The sequence below is a fragment of the Coregonus clupeaformis genome, chromosome 7, assembly GCF_020615455.1.
Source record: "Coregonus clupeaformis isolate EN_2021a chromosome 7, ASM2061545v1, whole genome shotgun sequence".
In the NCBI taxonomy this organism is placed as follows: Eukaryota; Metazoa; Chordata; class Actinopteri; order Salmoniformes; family Salmonidae; genus Coregonus; species Coregonus clupeaformis.
In genome coordinates, this window is record NC_059198.1 from 31,738,604 (window position 1) to 31,757,445 (window position 18,842).

An 18,842-nucleotide genomic window follows, 5' to 3' on the forward strand; every position below is an offset into this window, starting at 1 on the left:
AACCGTACTGTGATGTTTTACAAAAGTTCTGAACCTTTCTATTCTCATTGCTTCTACAGATTGTGAATTAAAAATAAACATTTTTGCTAAAAGTATTATTATATTATTGATTGATTGACTATGACTTTTCAGATCACCCAGTAATGCTATCTGCAAGGTTAGTTCCAGGTAAATATTGCAATCCTTTAGCCATTCCTGGACCTGTGTCCAAAAACAAGCTACAAATGGACAGAACCAAAACAAATGATCTAATGATTCTATCTCTTCACAGCAAAATCTGCAGAGCTGGGAAGATTGTATCCCCCATATAAATAACATTCTATTGGTAGCAAGAATTTTATATAATAATTTAAATTGAAAGATTCTAATTTTTGAATCCGGGGGTCGTTTTGCGTGTCAGTTCATAAACACTATGCCATGGGATCGGTACGTCAAAGATCTCTTCCCAACTATTTTGCAATCTATATGGGACGGCTGTCAATCCTTTGGTCCTTAAGTGAAACTGATATACTTTTTTATTTATCACAGTTTTCCTTAACCAATTATGTTCTTTAATGCAAGGCCGACAGACAAGTTCCTTACTTTCTCCCCCTTCAACTTTCCTCTTCCACTTTTGCGGTAAGGCTGCAATTATTTGGTTATAATTCTGGGTAGAGCAGACATTTCCATATGTTTTTGTTAGCTGCATGTGCGACATAACTCCACCAGTCCTACCGATGATATCATTTACGAAGATTATACCTTTTTAAACATTCTGTCAAAAAATAAAGGTTTTTTGTCAATTAGTATATTTGAATTTAACCACAATATTTGTTGCATTATTTGTTCTGTCGTTTCTGGAGGATTAAATTGAAATTGCAACCAACTTTCTATGGCTTGTTTTAGAAATAGTGACATTTGGGAGATTATTTCCTTTTCAAATAACTGAAAGTGAGAGGTTGTAATCTGAATAAAGGGAAAAAGGCCTTTCTTGAACAGTGGGTGAGACAATCTTACTAATTTGCTTGAGAACCAGTTCGGATTTAAGTATAACTTTTGGATGACTGAAGATTTTAGTGATAGGTCTAATGCTTTAATATTTAATAATTTCTGTCCTCCGAATTCATATTCATTATATAAATATGCTCTTTTAATTTTGTCTGGCTTGCCGTTCCAAATAAAATTGAATATTTTTTTCTCATATAATTTAAAAAACTGTTTGCTAGGCGTAGGCAAGACCATAAGCAAATAGGTAAACTGGGATAATACTAAAGAGTTAATCAGGGTGATTTTTCCACAAATTGACAGGTATTTTCCTTTCCATGGTAGTAAGATCTTATCTATTTTTGCTAACTTTCTATTAAAATTTATTGAAGTGAGATCATTTATTTCCTTTGGGATATGTATTCAGTATATCTACATCACCATCAGACCATTTTATTGGTAAACTACATGGTAATGTAAAAATTGTATTTTTAGTGATCCAATACGTAATATAGTACATTTGTCATAATTTGGTTTTAATCCAGAGAGGTTAGAAAATGTATCTAGATCCTCTATGAGGCTGTGGAGGGATTCTAGTTGTGGATCTAAAAGAAAACATGAATCATCTGCGTACAATGACACCTTTGTTTTTAAGCCCTGTATTTCTAATCCTCTGATATTATTATTGGATCTGATTTTAATAGCTAACATCTCGATGGCCACAATAAATAGATATGCCGATAGTGGACAACCTTGTTTCACTCCTCTTGACAGTTTAAAACTTTCTGAGAAATAGCCATTATTTACTATTTTACACCTAGGGTTACTATACATGATTTTGACCCATTTTATAAGAGATTCTCCAAAATTGAAATGCTCCAGGCATTTATATATAAATTCCAGTCGAACTTTATCAAATGCCTTTTTCGAAGTCTGCTATGAATAGCAGGCCTGGTTTCCCATATTTTTCATAGTGTTCTATTGTTTCCAATACTTGCCTTATATTATCTCCAATGTATCTTCCATGTAAAAAACCTGTCTGATTAGAATGAATAATATCCGACAATACCTTTTTAATTCTATGCGCTATACATTTTGCTAGGATTTTTGCATCACAACACTGAAGTGTAAGTGGCCTCCAATTTTGTAAATGGACTGGATCTTTATATTTTCCACTTGTATCCTGTTTCAGTAATAATGAGATCAGACCTTCTTCTTGAGTGTCAGATAATCTACCATTTACATAGGAGTGGTTAAAACATGCTAATAACGGTCCTCTTAGTATATCAAAAAAGGTTTGGTATACCTCGATTGGTATGCCATCCAACCCTGGAGTTTTCCCCGGACTTAAAGTCTTTAATTGCATCCAGAAGTTCCTCCTCTGTAATTTCACCTTCACATGAGTCTTTCTGTGTGGCTGTTAATTTGACATTATCAATAGAAAAAAATCTCTACAATTAGCTTCAGTTAGAGGAGATGGAGGCGACTGAAAAGAAAACATATGCTTAAAATACTTTGTTTCTTCCTTCAAAATATCATTAGGTGAATTATGGGTGACTCCGTCAATTGTAACCAGTTTCATTAAGTTCTTTTTGGTAGCATTCCTATGTTGAAGATTAAAAAGAATTTTGTGCATTTTTCCCCATATTCCATCCAGTTTGCTTTATTTTTATAATATATTACACTTGATCTTTCTTGAATAAGTTTTTCCATTTCTTTTTGTTTTTCCTCTAATTTATTCTGAGCCTCTATGTTACAGTTTTTATTGCCATCTATCTGTTCTGTTAGACTTTCTATTTCCTTTCTTAGTATAAACTCTTTTGACCTAAATTGCTTTTGTTTTCGAGATGAGTACTGAATTGCATGGCCTCTAAAGGCACATTTAAAGGTGTCCCATACAATAAGGGGATTCGCTGTACCTATGTTATGTTGGAAAAAGTCAGTTATAAATTCCTTTGTTCTAATTATAAATAAATTATCATCTAATAGGCTTTGATTAAATTTCCAATATCCTCGCCCACGTGGAAATTCAGTCAGAGTAATGTATATGCCTATTATATGATGGTCCAACCGCATTCTGTCCCCTATCACATATTTTTTTTACTTGTACCTATAAAAAACAGACATTCCCCTCACCTCAATGTGTTGTCATGCTGACATGAACTGACCAGGTGGATGAGTTCTTTCGAAGAATTCACACATTTTTGTTCTTCTGTAACTGTACAGGTATTTCACTGATTTGCCATTCAGTCATTCAACACTAAAAAGCTATGTCTCTCCCCCTTTCTCTCCCCCCTCACTTCACCATCCCACCCACCTCAGGAAGGTCATTTAACTTCACCAGGCTTTAAAAGAAGAAAGAGTGCACAGGTAGGAGAGCAGTCTTTCATTATAAACTGAGTGGTTCGAGCCCTGAATGCTGATTGGCTGACAGCCGTGGTATATCAGACTGTATACCACACCCCCTCGGCCCTTATTGCTTAAATTTACCCTCTGAATTAACAGCCAAACTTAATTTAACTATTTAGTTGTACAAATGCCCTCAAATGTTTAGTACATCCACATCATACTGTATATCTTGATAACAGTTCACCCACATCATTCTATGTAAAAATTACTTTGTAGTAACTGTGAAAAAAAAAAAATCCTTGACTTTATCAACTAAATATAATCAAGGTCCCCATGAATTAATAGAATGTAGCATATCATGGCAATTCGGTTTCTCTAAGTAGAGGCTTATACCATACTGGGCATAGGAAGATGTGTGACCATTGAAAATGCAAAGAAAGTGCTGCATCGTCATAGCATCTGAGTACATGTTGTTTATGAATATTAGTCATGAATCAGTTTTATTGCAACATCTAAACTTGACAACAGCTTAGCCTTAGCCGTTGATATTGTGATGTTTCTACGGGCATGTATTTATATTTCTTGGGCGTGATCATACTTTGACCAATGATACTTTTCTTTGTCCATGTTCTTACCATATTAGATGAAGAAGAGTCTATTATGTGACTGATATATGTAAAACTGCTCTGTCCCTTTTCTCCTATCTAGGCCAAGAGAACACTGTTACCCTCCAACCAATCAGCGGGCTCAATCACAGGTATGTACACCAATCACAACAATGGAATCTTTCTGAATCCTTCAGACATGACTATCTGGTAAAGGGGTTGGTGTCTCTCTAACCGTGTGTTGTTGTTGTTATAAGGTTTTGTGAATAACACAGGCCTGACCCTTCACACTTATATAATAAACCATCTTTCCCTAAACCTCTTTGTTTATCCTTACTCCAGAATCTGAGGAGGATGACAATGATGAGGAGGAAGAGGAGGAAGAAGAAGCTGAGCAGGAAGGAGAGAGAGGAAAGCAGGCAAACACTGCTGGAGGAGAGAGCAGTACAGGAGGCAGCCATGGTGTGGTGAAAAAGTCTGTCTTCAAAGTCACCTGTGGGGCCATCAATGGAACGCTACATAAGGAGCGGTTTGCATCAGGTACATATTTTATTCTCTCAAGGTTTAATAAACATAAGAAAGTCCTATAGCTATTGCCGTGTCTCAGAAACTATTGGAGGTACTGGAGACACTTTTACATGTTGGCAACCCTCTTTCTCTGGCTGCACCTCAAATACTGCCCCCACTTAGTGCTTTTATCAAGCAGAAAACCCATGGCAGCAGATCCATAAGGTCTGCAATGAGAGGTGACTGTATAGTTCCCTTAAGGAAAAGTACCTTCAGTCAGACGGCTTCAGTCAGAGCTTCCCATGTCTGGAACATAACTGCCTCCAGACACACGTAACTGCGCCACACACAACCTGTCTGTAGTTTGTGAGGTGTTAGTGTGTTAGTTGTCATATGTTGCTCTCTATGTGCTCATTGTCTGTCTGTACTATGGGACTACGGTCGAAATGTTGCCAACTGGCTAAAACCGGCACTTTTACTGAAAATCTCTCTGCAAAAATAAACGTAATAAAGTAAAGTAAATGACACACTTTTAGCTATTGTCGATAATACACTACATGTTATTTTACCATAGCCCTATGTCACTCTGGTCAGCTGTCGTGCGCCATATTGGATTTATACTAGGGTTATAATAGGGTTTCATTTGAGATTTTCCTTCTGCCCCTATCTTCTCTGTTGCCCCAGGGTCATGTGGAAAGAGCATCCGTACGGAGCTGCGCTGGATGACCCCGATGGAGTTTGTGACGGGGGGGTCAGCTCTGGCAGATGCCTCCTGGAAGAAAGACATCCAGTGGGATGGGAAACCACTCAGCATCCTCATCGAGGTACAGAGGGAAAGAGAACAGAAAGAGAGAGAGGAAGAGAGATGAGAGAGAATGAAGATGTGTGTTTGGCACGTACCAACCTACTGTACATGGAATGGCTTAAGATAGTCTGCCAGGTCTATAAGGATCTGTGATGAAAACATTTCCCTTCTTCAAAAACGTTTTACTAGTACTTCTACTGTCTTTGTTTGTTTCTCATTTTCAGAGTAAGATCTTGGTCATCCACTCCCTCCTTTGTAAATGCAAGCTGTGCAGCCCCACGGCCAAAGACCGTGTAAGTTTCCCCCTCAACCCTCAGGAACATGGGAACAACGTAGGAACAACCATTTCAGTTTCTCCTCATCGCTCAACCACATATTGCCAGGGTATATCTGGTGGGCTTTCTGGAATAAGGACAAGTGTGTATATTGTGGTAGAAAGTGCAATAGATTATAAGATGAATGTTATTCTCTATTTCATCGAGGTCACAATACTTACATAGTCTTTCCCCATCCATTTCACCATTATACCGATCTGTTTCAATACGCAGGGGCAATATCCCTGATCTTACACGTAGCGATCTCTTGCTTTTAGGTAGGTTGTACATAATATACTGTATCTCTCACACACAAATTCACCCTTAATCAAACAAAAGGTTCTCAATTTGGGTTTATGATTAATGTCCCCCACCCATTTATTTTCATATTGCGTCATCAGTTGTTTTTTAATTGTGTCTATGTCTCCCTTAATTTGGTTTTCATACAAATGTTCTAAGTCAGACTGCTGGAAAAGGTCCCATTGAAAAACTTTTCTAGCTATTCTGGCAATTGGCATATCCAATAGTCTATTCCAAAGTCTCACCATACACGCTTCCATCTCACCTCACAGGGTTCCCAGCCCATGTCCCCAGTTATTGCCAGTATAGGCGCAAACTTGTGGACACCTAAAAAATTATGTACTGCTTTGAGATACCTCTTAGCAATCCACACTCCTGCCGAATAGTCCAGAACAGGTCACAAACGTCTTATACATTTTGGAATATGTGGCATAACCGATATGTTTGTTTTTGTTTTTCCTATAACTCCCCCATGAGCTCTACTTGCTGAGTGAACCAGGGCAGATGTGCCGTATAGAAAGGTCATATGTTCATCAAAATAAAGACCCAAATATTTATAATGGCTAGTAAACACAATAATTTCTTCACCACAATAAAACTGAAAAAGTACTTAGTACATGATTCTCCATCTTTTGCACCAATTGACAACTTGTTCAGTTTCTGCCATCGAAATAAAACCATCAGCATTTCATCATCATATCTTACTCCAATATTTAACTGTTTAATTTATTTTGCCAAAGCATTAATAAACATAGCAAACAGAGTCGGTGATAAGGTGTCTCCTTGTTTTACACCCGAGGGTGTGGGAAACAAATCTGTACGATATTTATTAACACACAAACAGGCAGTTGGTGCTTGATTGTTAACCAATTCCTTCTCACCTTCCTCTCTTCTCTGTCTTGTCAGCACGATCAGGACAACGATGATGACTGCTTCATCTGTAGAAGCCAGGGCAGCTTGATATGCTGTGATAAGTGTCCTCGCTCCTTCCATCAGAGATGTCATCTTCCTAATGTGGATGACGCTATGCTGGGGTGAGTAGAGTTGAGGGTTGATGAGAGAGAGAGTGAGAAAGATTGATAGAAGAGAGGTCTGTTTGTTCTGTGTAGGTAAACTTAGCTGTCAGCTTATTTGTACACTATTGAAATGTTTGTGTGTGTGTGTGTGTGTGTAATCACAGGAATAATCGTCTGTGGATGTGTACATTCTGTGTACTGAGGAACAGTCAGTCGTGGCGTTACCCCAAACAAATGACCTACCAGGAAGCCTTAACCTGCCGAATCTCTGACCACCTACTGGTGAGGAGCCTGAATGAATGACTGCTATCATTGGGCCAATTGCCTCCTATTGCCTCTCAATCAATAAATTAATTAACCTACAGTGGCTTGTGAAAGTATTCACCCCCCCCCTTGGCATTTTTCCTATTTTGTTGCCTTACAACCTGGAATTGAAATGGATTTTTGGGGGGGTTGTATCATTTGATTTACACAACATGCCTACCACTTTGAAGATGCAAAATATGTTTTATTGTGAAACAAACAAGAAATAAGACATAAAAACAGAACTTGAGCGTACATAACTATTCACCCCCCCAAAGTCAATACTTTGTAGAGCTACCTTTTGCAGCAATTACAGCTGCAAGTCTCTTGGGGTATGTCTCTATAAGCTTGGCACATCTAGCCACTGGGAATTTTGCCCATTCTTCAAGGCAAAACTGCTCCAGCTCCTTCAAGTTGGATAGGTTCCGCTGGTGTACAGCAATCTTTAAGTCATACCACAGATTCTCAATTGGATTGAGGTCTGGGCTTTGACTAGGCCATTCCAAGACATTTAAATGTTTCCCCTTAAACCACTTGAGTGTTTCTTTAGCAGTATGCTTAGGGTAATTGTCCTGCTGGAAGGTGATGGCCAAAAAGCTCAATTTTAGTCTCATCTGACCAGAGTACCTTCTTCCATATGTTTGGGGAGTCTCCCACATGCCTTTTGGTGAACACCAAACGTGTTTGCTTATTTTTGTCTTTAAGCAATGGCTTTTTTATGGCCACTCTTCCGTAAAGCCCAGCTCTGTGGAGTGTACGGCTTAAAGTGGTCCTATGGACAGATACTCCAATCTCCGTTGTGGAGCTTTGCAGCTCCTTCAGGGTTATCTTTGGTCTCTTTGTTGCCTCTGATTAATGCCCTCCTTGCCTGGACTGTGGGTTTTGGTGGGCGGCCCTCTCTTGGCAGGTTTGTTGTGGTGCCACATTCGTTCCATTTTTTAATAATGGATTTAATGGTGCTTCGTGGAATGTTAAAACATTTCTGATATTTTTTTATAACCCAACGCTGATCTGTACTTCTCCACAACTTTGTCCCTGACCTGTTTGGAGAGCTCCTTGGTCTTCATGGTGCCGCTTGCTTGGTGGTGCCCCTTGCTTAGTGGTGTTGCAGACTCTGGGGCTTTTCAGAACAGGTGTATGTATACTGAGATCATGTGACACTTAGATTGCACACAGGTGGACTTTATTTAACTAATTATGTGACTTCTGAAGGTAATTGGTTGCACCAGATCTTATTTAGGGGCTTCATAGCAAAGGGGGTGAATACATATGCACGCACCACTCTTCCATTATTTATTTGTTTGAATTCTTTGAAAAAGTAATTTTTTTCATTTCACTTCACCAATTTGTACTATTTTGAATATGTCCATTACATGAAATCCAAATAAAAATCCATTTAAATTACAGGTTGTAATGCAACAAAATAGGAAAATCGCCAAGGGGGATGAATACTTTTGCAAGGCACTGTATCCATCTGTCTGTATGTCTGTCAGTTTGGCCATTATAAGTATTACTACAGTGAGGGAAAAAAGTATTTGATCCCCTGCTGATTTTGTACGTTTGCCCACTGACAAAGAAATGATCAGTCAAAAATTTTAATGGTAGGTTTATTTGAACAGTGAGAGACAGAATAAAAACAAAAAAATCTAGAAAAACGCATGTCATAAATGTTATAAATTGATTTGCATTTTAATGAGGGAAATAAGTATTTGACCCCCTCTCAATCAGAAAAATGTCTGGCTCCCAGGTGTCTTTTATACAGGTAACGAGCTGAGATTAGTAGCACACTCTTAAAGGGAGTGCTCCTAATCTCAGCTTGTTACTTTTATAAAAGACACCTGTCCACAGAAGCAATCAATCAATCAGATTCCAAACTCTCCACCATGGCCAAGACCAAAGAGCTCTCCAAGGATGTCAGGGACAAGATAGTAGACCTAAACAAGGCTGGAATGGGCTACAAGACCATCGCCAAGCAGCTTGGTGAGAAGGTGACAACAGTTGGTGCAATTATTCACAAATGGAAGAAACACAAAATAACTGTCAATCTCCCTCGGCCTGGGGCTCCATGCAAGATCTCACCTCGTGGAGTTGCAATGATCATGAGAATGGTGAGGAATCAGCCCAGAACTACACAGGAGGATCTTGTCAATGATCTCAAGGCAGCTGGGACCATAGTCACCAAGAAAACAATTGGTAACACACTACGCCGTGAAGGACTGAAATCCTGCAGCGCCCGCAAGGTCCCCCTGCGCAAGAAAGCACATATACAGGCCCGTCTGAAGTTTGCCAATGAACATCTGAATGATTCAGAGGAGAACTGGGTGAAAGTGTTGTGGTCAGATGAGACCAAAATCGAGCTCTTTGGCATCAACTCAACTCGCCGTGTTTGGAGGAGGAGGAATGCTGCCTATGACCCCAAGAACACTATCCCCACCGTCAAACATGGAGGTGGAAACATTATGCTTTGGGGGTGTTTTTCTGCTAAGGGGATTGGACAACTTCACCGCATCAAAGGGACTCTGGACGGGGCCATGTACCGTCAAATCTTGGGTGAGAACCTCATTCCCTCAGCCAGGGCATTGAAAATGGGTCGTGGATGGGTATTCTAGCATGACAATGACCCAAACCACATGGCCAAGGCAACAAAGGAGTGGCTCAAGAAGAAGCACATTAAGGTCCTGGAGTGGCCTAGCCAGTCTCCAGACCTTAATCCCATAGAAAATCTGTGGAGGGAGCTGAAGGTTCGAGTTGCCAAACGTCAGCCTCGAAACCTTAATGACTTGGAGAAGATCTGCAAAGAGGAGTGGGACAAAATCCCTCCTGAGATGTGTGCAAACCTGGTGGCCAACTATAAGAAACGTCTGACCTCTGTGATTGCCAACAAGGGTTTTTCCACCAAGTACTAAGTCATGTTTTGCAGAGTGGTCAAATACTTATTTCCCTCATTAAAATGCAAATCAATTTATAACATTTTTGACATGCGTTTTTCTGGATTTTTCGGTTGTTATTCTGTCTCTCACTGTTCAAATAAACCTACCATTAAAATTATAGACTGATCATTTCTTTGTCAGTGGGCAACCATACAAAATCAGCAGGGGATCAAATACTTTTTTCCCTCACTGTATATACTTGACATTAAATAATTATTTAGAATTAAATGTAAACCAGCTTTGACCAGACACATAAAGGTGTGTTTACTCTGACAGGAATGCCAGTACCTCCTGCTCTGTCTATACTACGCGGACGAGGACCAGATCTTTGTGGAAGATCCTTGCATCCACGTAAGTTTGCTTGATTTTCTCTCTCTCTGTGTGTGTGTGTGTGTGTGTGTGTGTGTTCGTGTGCGTGCGCGTGCGTGCGTGTGAAAGTGAGAGAGAAAGTTCACATATATCTCCGTCTATATGTTTCATTGCCAGGTGAGAAACTACACCAGTGTGATTAAGACCCCTATATGGCTGGACAGGGTTGTGGAGAACCTGCAGCAGAATCTCTACCAGTCAGTGCAACACTTTGTGTCTGACGTGTTGCTTATCTTCACCAACTGTGCCACATTTAACAGGGTAAGACTGCACTACTGCAGTATCCAATGTGAAGACTCAGGGCTAACATTTTGAAAAATAAATCTTGGAATTATGCTAGTCAACTTTACTTATGCTAATGAATGAATAACACTTTAAAAATGTGCCTTTGTTTAATCCATAACAAAGCTGCATTAGGCAAAATGAGCTGTTTTAATTGCATTTCTACCTTATTTATTATGTTTTCTATACAATTGTGTCTGTCTTTTTTTTCTGAAGGACAATGCAGAGTTTCGTGGTATGGGCGAAAGATTGAAGGATCTATTTGAGAGAGAGTTCAAGAGTACATTCAGCATCCAACTTCAGCATCCAACTGCATCCAACAGCCAGTAGAGCCTTCATCAAGTCTGTACTGTTATCTCACTATGAGACAACAGGGATTATTCACCATGCCCTGGTCTTTGTATACGGCCTTCATACAGACTTGTACACCAAGTTGTACAGATCTTATTTTCCATGCATGTACATTATTATCCATCTAGTCCTTTCATGAATTTCTTTCATTCTTTCTACCAGTCAAAAATGGGTGTGTGATAATAATTGAAATAGAATGATGGTGAAAACATTGCATTTCATACAGTAAATGTCGCTTTCCTAACTTCTCATGCAAGAGCCATAGAAGTCCTTACCTTCCAGGCTTCTTACTTCTGGTCAGGCCTTACTAGATTTATGTCCAGGGATTCTGTCGAAAATAAACTAAAGATTTTCAAAAAAATTGTACAACATACTGTAGGTCTACTTGTTTGACTGTGTGTAGCCTACCAAAATGGGGTTATTTTGGAAGGAGAATATCATCAGACAGAGTAGCAGCACTCTCTTTAGGGCAGTTTGGACAGCGTCTGCGTTGCGTCTCTGCCCTCGTGCAGGGCCCGGGAACGCTGGTAACGTCACCACAATTGCCAGCAGCGAATCCCTGCCCAGAGCTGCGCATCAGTGTTGCGCAGACATGCTTGGTAAAGAACGCAGCCTTTTCTCTTCAGCTTGTTGTAAAGCCACAGGTCCAAGAATGTAAATACTGCAATAGTTGCTGATGTTGGGTTTGTAGGCAAGTTTCTTTATATCTACTTGAAAGACGAAAACTTTTTCCTTCTCATAAACATTGAGAAAGCCACATAGGCAGCCTATTTATCGATCGATTCCATAGCCAAGAAAGTGTGCTTGGTAGACACGGTAATGTAATTTAATATCACTGTAAAAAGAGAAGACTCCGAAGACGACGATTCATCTTCACTGCATTTGGATAAAAGAGGCTCAGAGTCTGCAGTTCTTCATAATATTTATCCGGGAGAAGGCAGTCCAATAGAAGACAATGCAGAGTATTCAACACAGCATGGGCGGCTGGCAACTAAAAGGACCACCAAACCCACTGTACTTTAAGTTATTGTTGGAACTGTATAATCAGACAGAGATAGCATATTTCAGTCTTGTCTCACAGGAACTTTTTGTTTAGAAACACTAGTAGATAATAGCAGAATATACCGCACAACCAGAGCTGATTAGCCTAGTGAAGGTGCTGGAGGCAAAACTGGAGTAACAGGAAAATGTCTCTGCACACATTAGAAATACTAGAACAGTATTTAATGAAAGATCAGAATTGTATTGAAATTATGAGCTAAAGCAAAATAAAATGCGTGCACATCTTCCGGGCATAACAGACAGTGTTGGCTTAAAATCATGGGATTATTGAAACTATATTTTCGTCTGCACCAATGGCGACCCGTCATTCAGGGCAGGTGGGGCATAGCCCACCCGTTTAGCTAAAAACCTGTTTTGTATGTTTCTTTTTTTTGTGCCTGTTTTGCATGTTCTTTTGGCGTTAATACGTGTCACATATCAGTTTGCAAACAATGTAAAAAAAACAAAAATACAATAATTGAGTTAATAAAGCCGCATACAAACAGTCTCTTTTTTGCTTGTTTGAGTAAGGCAGCTCCAAAATGCAGGTGTTTCAGCTTAGCTCAGTGCTTTCTGTGGTGGTGGGGCAGCCAGCGGAAAATACGGAGCGTAGGGGTTGGCATTGTTCTCTAGTTGTGCCGTGATTGGCTCATTGTTCTGTCACTCATGGAGACACTACGCCACCGCAAAATCTACGGTTAGAGCTTGAAAATTCAAGCCCCTTGGGTGCTGCCATAGTGTTACATTAGAGGTCCCATTCAAGAAGGCTCAAGGTCATTGGCCACAGATAAAATTACTTCAAATCAAGTTATATCTACAGTAGCTTTGATTGGACTGATCATGTCAGAATCATACTTTCAAAATCTTAGCTAGCAAGCTAGACAAGCAGTCATCATCATGAATCAAGTCGACAATCTACTGGCAAATCCTTTTCAATCCTTGTCATATGAAGATAAATAATTAGATACAACGTATCGGTGCTCATCGGCTATTGGACATAAACATTACACAACAAGTTGGAAATCGGAAATTCAACAAAGAGTGGTTTGGAAGGAATCAGCGGTTAACTGCAAGCATTGCAAAGCAATCGCTAGCCTGCTATTCAGTGGAATGGGTGTGTGGTCCAAGTCTGTTTTTAAGGGTCTCTTTTCCAAGCTTAAAAGGATAAACATTCAACATTGGCCATCCTGTCAATCCAGCATGCCTTCTGTCACGCTCAAAACAACTGGAAACTCAAAAGTGGGAAATCTCGGACTTCAGTGAGTTCAAGACAACTGGGAAATCTGAAAAGAACGAGCTCCAACTGGGAAAATACATTTTGAACGGTCATCCAACTCTGAATTGCAAGGTCGGGAACTCTGACCTCTTTCTAGAGCTCCGACCTGAAGATCACTGACGTCACCATGATTCGACCTAGCTTTTTTCCAAGTTCCCAGTTGTCTTGAAAGCACCATAAATCCAGAGAATGCCAGACTTTGATGACAAAGTTTGATGACAAAATTTACCCAAGAAGGACCGCCGTGCCACCTTCCTGTTCAAGTGAGCACAACAAGGGGAGTCCAAAAATGTATTGTATGCTGCTGCATAAATGATGTAATATGCCAGGGAGATAGTATTACTTTCTTAGCTACAGTATACATAAGTGTATGTTGTGTAGTAAGCTGTTAGTAGCCCATGTGCCTCACCCTAACACTTTGGTCAATTTTCCCCTCATAATTTCACCTATTGTTCTGACTTGGTGGTGCACATGTAGCCTATAGCCTGTTTTAGAGAAATGTAATCATTGAATATTGTAAGAGCTTTCATTGTCTGCTTATATACCCCCTTTTATTTATCCTACGGTTCTGACTTGGTATACAGAGAGAATACTGTAAGAACGGCCCATGTTCTGAATTCGCTCGCTGTACATTTCAAAAGTGCTGAACAAATAGTTATATTGACTACGTCCGTCCTAGCCTCTTAAATATAAAGTTCCCATTTTTTTTATTCAATTCAGTCTGGTATGAGAACGGTAGCCCCTATCTGCAAAACCAGGGTGTCTGCAGAAAGCCGAGTATCTTGGCTATTGATCGGTGCCTTCAAATCTTTGGTGTGACTTAGTACTATATATGGGCATATGAATTTATAAGGGCAGGCCGAGCCGATTACCTAATTTCAAGATGGATGCTACCTACATTCCGGTTAGTGTTGTGAAGCATAAATTAAATAAACACGGAATACGTTGATACACACCGAAAGCTGGGACTCCACAGATCATGAGGATATCATATTTGTCTGCCTGTGACCTACCGTTATTGATCACCAGCTCCGAGAGTCAAACGTTTTCACCAAACATCTTACAAGGTAAGCATTGATTTGATCTGTGTTTAAGCTATAGCTACATGGGTGGTATCAAATGAAACTTTAGGTTGGTAGGAACAAATCTAGCCTATTAATGGCAACATCAAATGTCCACAGTGACTATATCTTTGCGCTTCAAAAATATGATGTTGCCTGCTCACATGCTGTGGGCATCCATTACACAGGGGATTGACTCCTATGGCACCTTGACAGTCTTGTAGCCAATGAGATAAGCTTTCCAGGGAAATGCAGTTGACCTGGGTGGGACAAAGCAAGGCCTAGAACCTTTTTATGCGCAATGCGAACTTTTGCTACCTGGCTCAGAGACGCACTGAGCACGCTACATTACATTGTAAACAGATTTCATCGCTTTAATTTAATCTCTTTAGCATAAAAGATGGCTTCTCAAGGGGAAAGAAACGCTACAAACTAAGAATATCAAACAGGAACCTAAAAAGCAGGCAGCTATTTTGGAGAGGTTTAGGGACACTTGGAAACGTCCCGTGACCACACCTGACACCACTTACTAAAACATCTGCCCATTTCTAGTTGTTAGGTCTATCAATCCCATTTTTCCCCCCGATATTATTCACGTTGTAGAAGTATTCAACACTCCTGAGTCAATACTTTGTAGAAGCACCTTTGGCAGCGATTAAAGCTGTGAGTCTTTCTGGGTAAGTCTCTAAGAGCTTTCCACGTCTGGATTGTGCAACATTTGCCCATTATTCATTTCAAAATTATTTAAGCTCTTAAATTGGTTGTTGATCATTGTTAGACAACTATTTTCAGGTTTTGCCATAGATTTCCATGTAGATTTAAGTCAAAACTGTAACTCGGCCACTCAGGAACATTTAATGTTGTCTTGGTAAGCAACTCCAGTGTAGATTTGGCCTGCTGAAAGGTGAAATACTCTCCCAGTGTCTGAACCAGGTTTTCCTCTATGATTTTGCCTGTGGTTAGCTCCATTACGTTTCATTTTTATCCTAAAAAAATCCCCAGTCTTTAACAATTACAAACAAGCAATCCCATAACATGATGCACCCACCATTATGTTTGAAAATATGGAGTGGTACTCAGTAATGTGTTGTATTGGATTTGCCCCAAACATAACACTTTGTATTCAGGACAAAACAATTATTGCTTTGCCAATTTATTTGCAGTGTTACTTTAGTGGCTTGTTGTAAATAGGATGCATGTTTTGGAATATTTTTATTCTGTACAGGCTTCCTTCTTTTCCCTCTGTCAGTTAGGTTAGTATTGTGGCGTAACTACAATTTTGTTGATCCATCCTCAGTTTTCTCCTATCACAGCCATTAAACCCTGGCCTCATGGTGAAATCTTTGAGCGGTTTCCTTCCTATCCAGCAACTGAGTTAGGAAGGACGCCTGTATTATTTGTAGTGACTGGGTGTATTGATACACCATTCACAGTGTAATTAATAACTTCAGCACATTCAATGTCTGCTTTTTTTTTTACCTAACTACCAATAGGTACCAGTGGCGGCTCCTGAAAAAATTCTCAGGAGGGGCAATTTTTCTGATGATTTAGGTGACCTACACACATTTAAAAAAAAGATATGTCCAGCAACAACATGAAGACAGGGGCAGCATATAAGTCAATACCAGAAGCATTTATTGACTGATCTCAAAAGTGTTGGCTTACCAGGGTTGGTGGAGCCCTCAGTTTCATCTTTGCCTCGCAAAAGCTAACTCAAACACTCCGCAAAACTTCACACACTGGATTAGCCGGCTGAGGATGTGGCGGTTCTTGCTAATGTCGTAGTAAATATATTTGTTATAGTGAATATGGAATATGATATGTTGAGTAAAATGTTGTGCTAAGATCTATTTAGGTCAGGAGCTGGTTATAAGTTCTGTTCCTATCCAATAACAATGGACAAAAGGGTCCTATCTTGTCAGCCTTGTCAGCAGGTGGCCAAGGACAACACCCACGCCATAGGCCTCTCAGTTCTTCCAACTCACGAGTTCTTGCTCTGAGGACACACACACACACAAACACACACACACACACATCATCACTGTTAAACACACACACACACACACACATCATCACTGTTAAACACACACACACACACACACAAAAATCCCCTCTCTTAGGCTGAACATTTGAAGACAGAGAACCCGACTCAGAGCCAATGCAACAGTGACAGTAGCCTGGAGGTGACCTCGCCCAACTCATCAGGACCAATCAGAAGATCAGAACTACTAGATTGAACCTACTTCATTTATTGCATAAAATGTCTGCACACAATGTTTCGGGGCTCTCTTCAGATAATAATAATAATAATAATATGCCATTTAGCAGACGCTTTTATCCAAAGCGACTTACAGTCATGCGTGCATACATTTTTGTGTATGGGTGGTCCCGGGGATCGAACCCACTACCTTGGCGTTACAAGCACCATGCTCTACCAGCTGAGCTACAGAAAGTGGATACTCATGGATGCGCATTGCAATTGTAAAATGTCAACACAATTGGAGACACCACGTCATTTTTGGAGACATGTTATTGACAGTAAACTATTGTAGATGCGACTGCTAACTAAATAAAACATTTTAGCTGGCTAGCTAATCATCTTAGCTAAATGTGGGGCAAACAATTCAGTTATTTACCGTTAATTTGAGGGATTGGGGTGAAAGAAATCGAGTTACATAGTGATACTTTACGATATACTGTATTGACAATATCGCAATATTTTAGCGCTAGTTGGCTGTACCTGCACCAAAACACCATTATTGTTCCTTCATAGCTTGTTCTCAATCTTTTCACATTGGGAGCCAATTAGTTTTCAGCACTTTTATTTCCATGACTGATCAAAACTCGTTCTCATGGCTTTCTTATCCCTCTGCAACAGACATATGGTGCGCAATAAAATCACAGTATCGAATCGCAATACGTATAGAATCATGAGACTCGCAATGCTGATGCATATATCTTATCGTGAGGTTCCTGGCAATTCCCAGGCCAAGTTCATTTGCCACAACAAATCTCTTCGCTAGCAAACGCGATGTCTTCTCCAAAACGACAATGTGTCTCCAGCAATGTTTACTTTTTTGACGTTCTATGGCATCTCCACTTTCCAAGCATATATGACCACATGTAATATTTTGGTAAGTGATGCAAATAGTGAACTATGTAGGGCCAGGATGTAAAATATATGTAGCTGCAGCAATTTCTCTTATCTGATATGGTAAGTAATGGGGCTTAATTTATAGCTCCCTAAGAGTTTGACGAACGGGTCCGTGAACGCGATTCCAGATATATTTACCTCTGAATAAACTGCCTTTATTACACCATATCCACATCCAGTAAACTTGTGATTATCAACACTAACCTCATCGTTGTGGCGGCGGACAGCTAGCCTGTATCCCTCGTCATCCAGTTGAGTGAGTGGCAATGTCTTTTTCGTTCGTACCAATTTTTGGAAAATCCTCGGGTGTAGGACTTTCCGCCTTTAGTAGAAACCTGTTGAATTATTAAATTTGGTCTGGGAGGTCCTAATTGTTTCGTTGCCAATTTATCTTAATTTGTTCGCCGACAAAAAGGAACTTCTTTCAAAGACACAATCGAGTTGGACTGAAGCCTAGCCATTTTGATAGTAGTAGTGAATTGATTGAGGCTGCTACCTGGTCTTTTCTTAGTTACGTTCATTCGTGGTTACGTTATGTATGACGAAAGCGCGTAAGTGCAAGCCCACAGACACCCATAGAGAATGTATTGAAAGCTTTGAAATGTGAAAAAAAATAGATTTTACATGACAGGCTATGAGAGACTTCTGGGCGATTTTCAACCTGACTGAAATCGCCCAAAAAACGGGCGGGGCCATTTGAAGCACGACTTTAGCCTGATTTGACATTTAGTGGCTGTCAGATCAGACGTGAACACTGATAACTGCTGTTGCCGTGATATAATTTTTTATAAATTTATTTAAAAAATATATAATTTTTTTTTTATTTTTTTTTTTTATAATTGATTAGAAAAAAAATCCCTTCCTTTTCCCGTTTGGCAGTGCGTCGCCCATATCGCCCTATTGAACAAGCCGTCCCTGATAGGTACCCTTCTTTGCGAGGCATTGGAAAACCTCTCTGGTCTTTGTGGTTGAATCTGTGTTTGAAATCCACTGCTCGACTGAGGGACCTTACAGATAATTGTGTGGGGTAGAGATAAGGTACTCATTCAAAAATCATGTTAAACACCATTATGTGACCTGTTAAGTACAGTGGGGAAAAAAAGTATTTAGTCAGCCACCAATTGTGCAAGTTCTCCCACTTAAAAAGATGAGAGAGGCCTGTCATTTTCATCATAGGTACACGTCAACTATGACAGACAAAATGAGGAAAAAAATC

At 39.8% G+C, this 18,842-nt stretch overlaps 1 protein-coding gene across 1 annotated transcript in view; it reads left to right on the top strand.

Annotated features, from left to right (window-relative positions):
• The window catches only part of LOC121569732 (nuclear body protein SP140-like protein), a 78,364-nt gene extending 65,847 nt beyond the window's left edge, over positions 1–12,517 (top strand). Inside the window, exons 6-15 of the mRNA XM_041880888.2 lie at positions 3,286–3,333; positions 4,021–4,069; positions 4,260–4,457; positions 5,109–5,248; positions 5,454–5,522; positions 6,750–6,877; positions 7,024–7,141; positions 10,369–10,443; positions 10,579–10,722; positions 10,960–12,517. Coding sequence (XP_041736822.2) covers positions 3,286–3,333; positions 4,021–4,069; positions 4,260–4,457; positions 5,109–5,248; positions 5,454–5,522; positions 6,750–6,877; positions 7,024–7,141; positions 10,369–10,443; positions 10,579–10,722; positions 10,960–11,073 — 1,083 coding nt within the window. The 3' untranslated portion in view covers positions 11,074–12,517. The remainder of the gene's footprint in view (positions 1–3,285; positions 3,334–4,020; positions 4,070–4,259; positions 4,458–5,108; positions 5,249–5,453; positions 5,523–6,749; positions 6,878–7,023; positions 7,142–10,368; positions 10,444–10,578; positions 10,723–10,959) is intronic.
• The last annotated feature ends 6,325 nt before the right edge of the window (positions 12,518–18,842 follow it).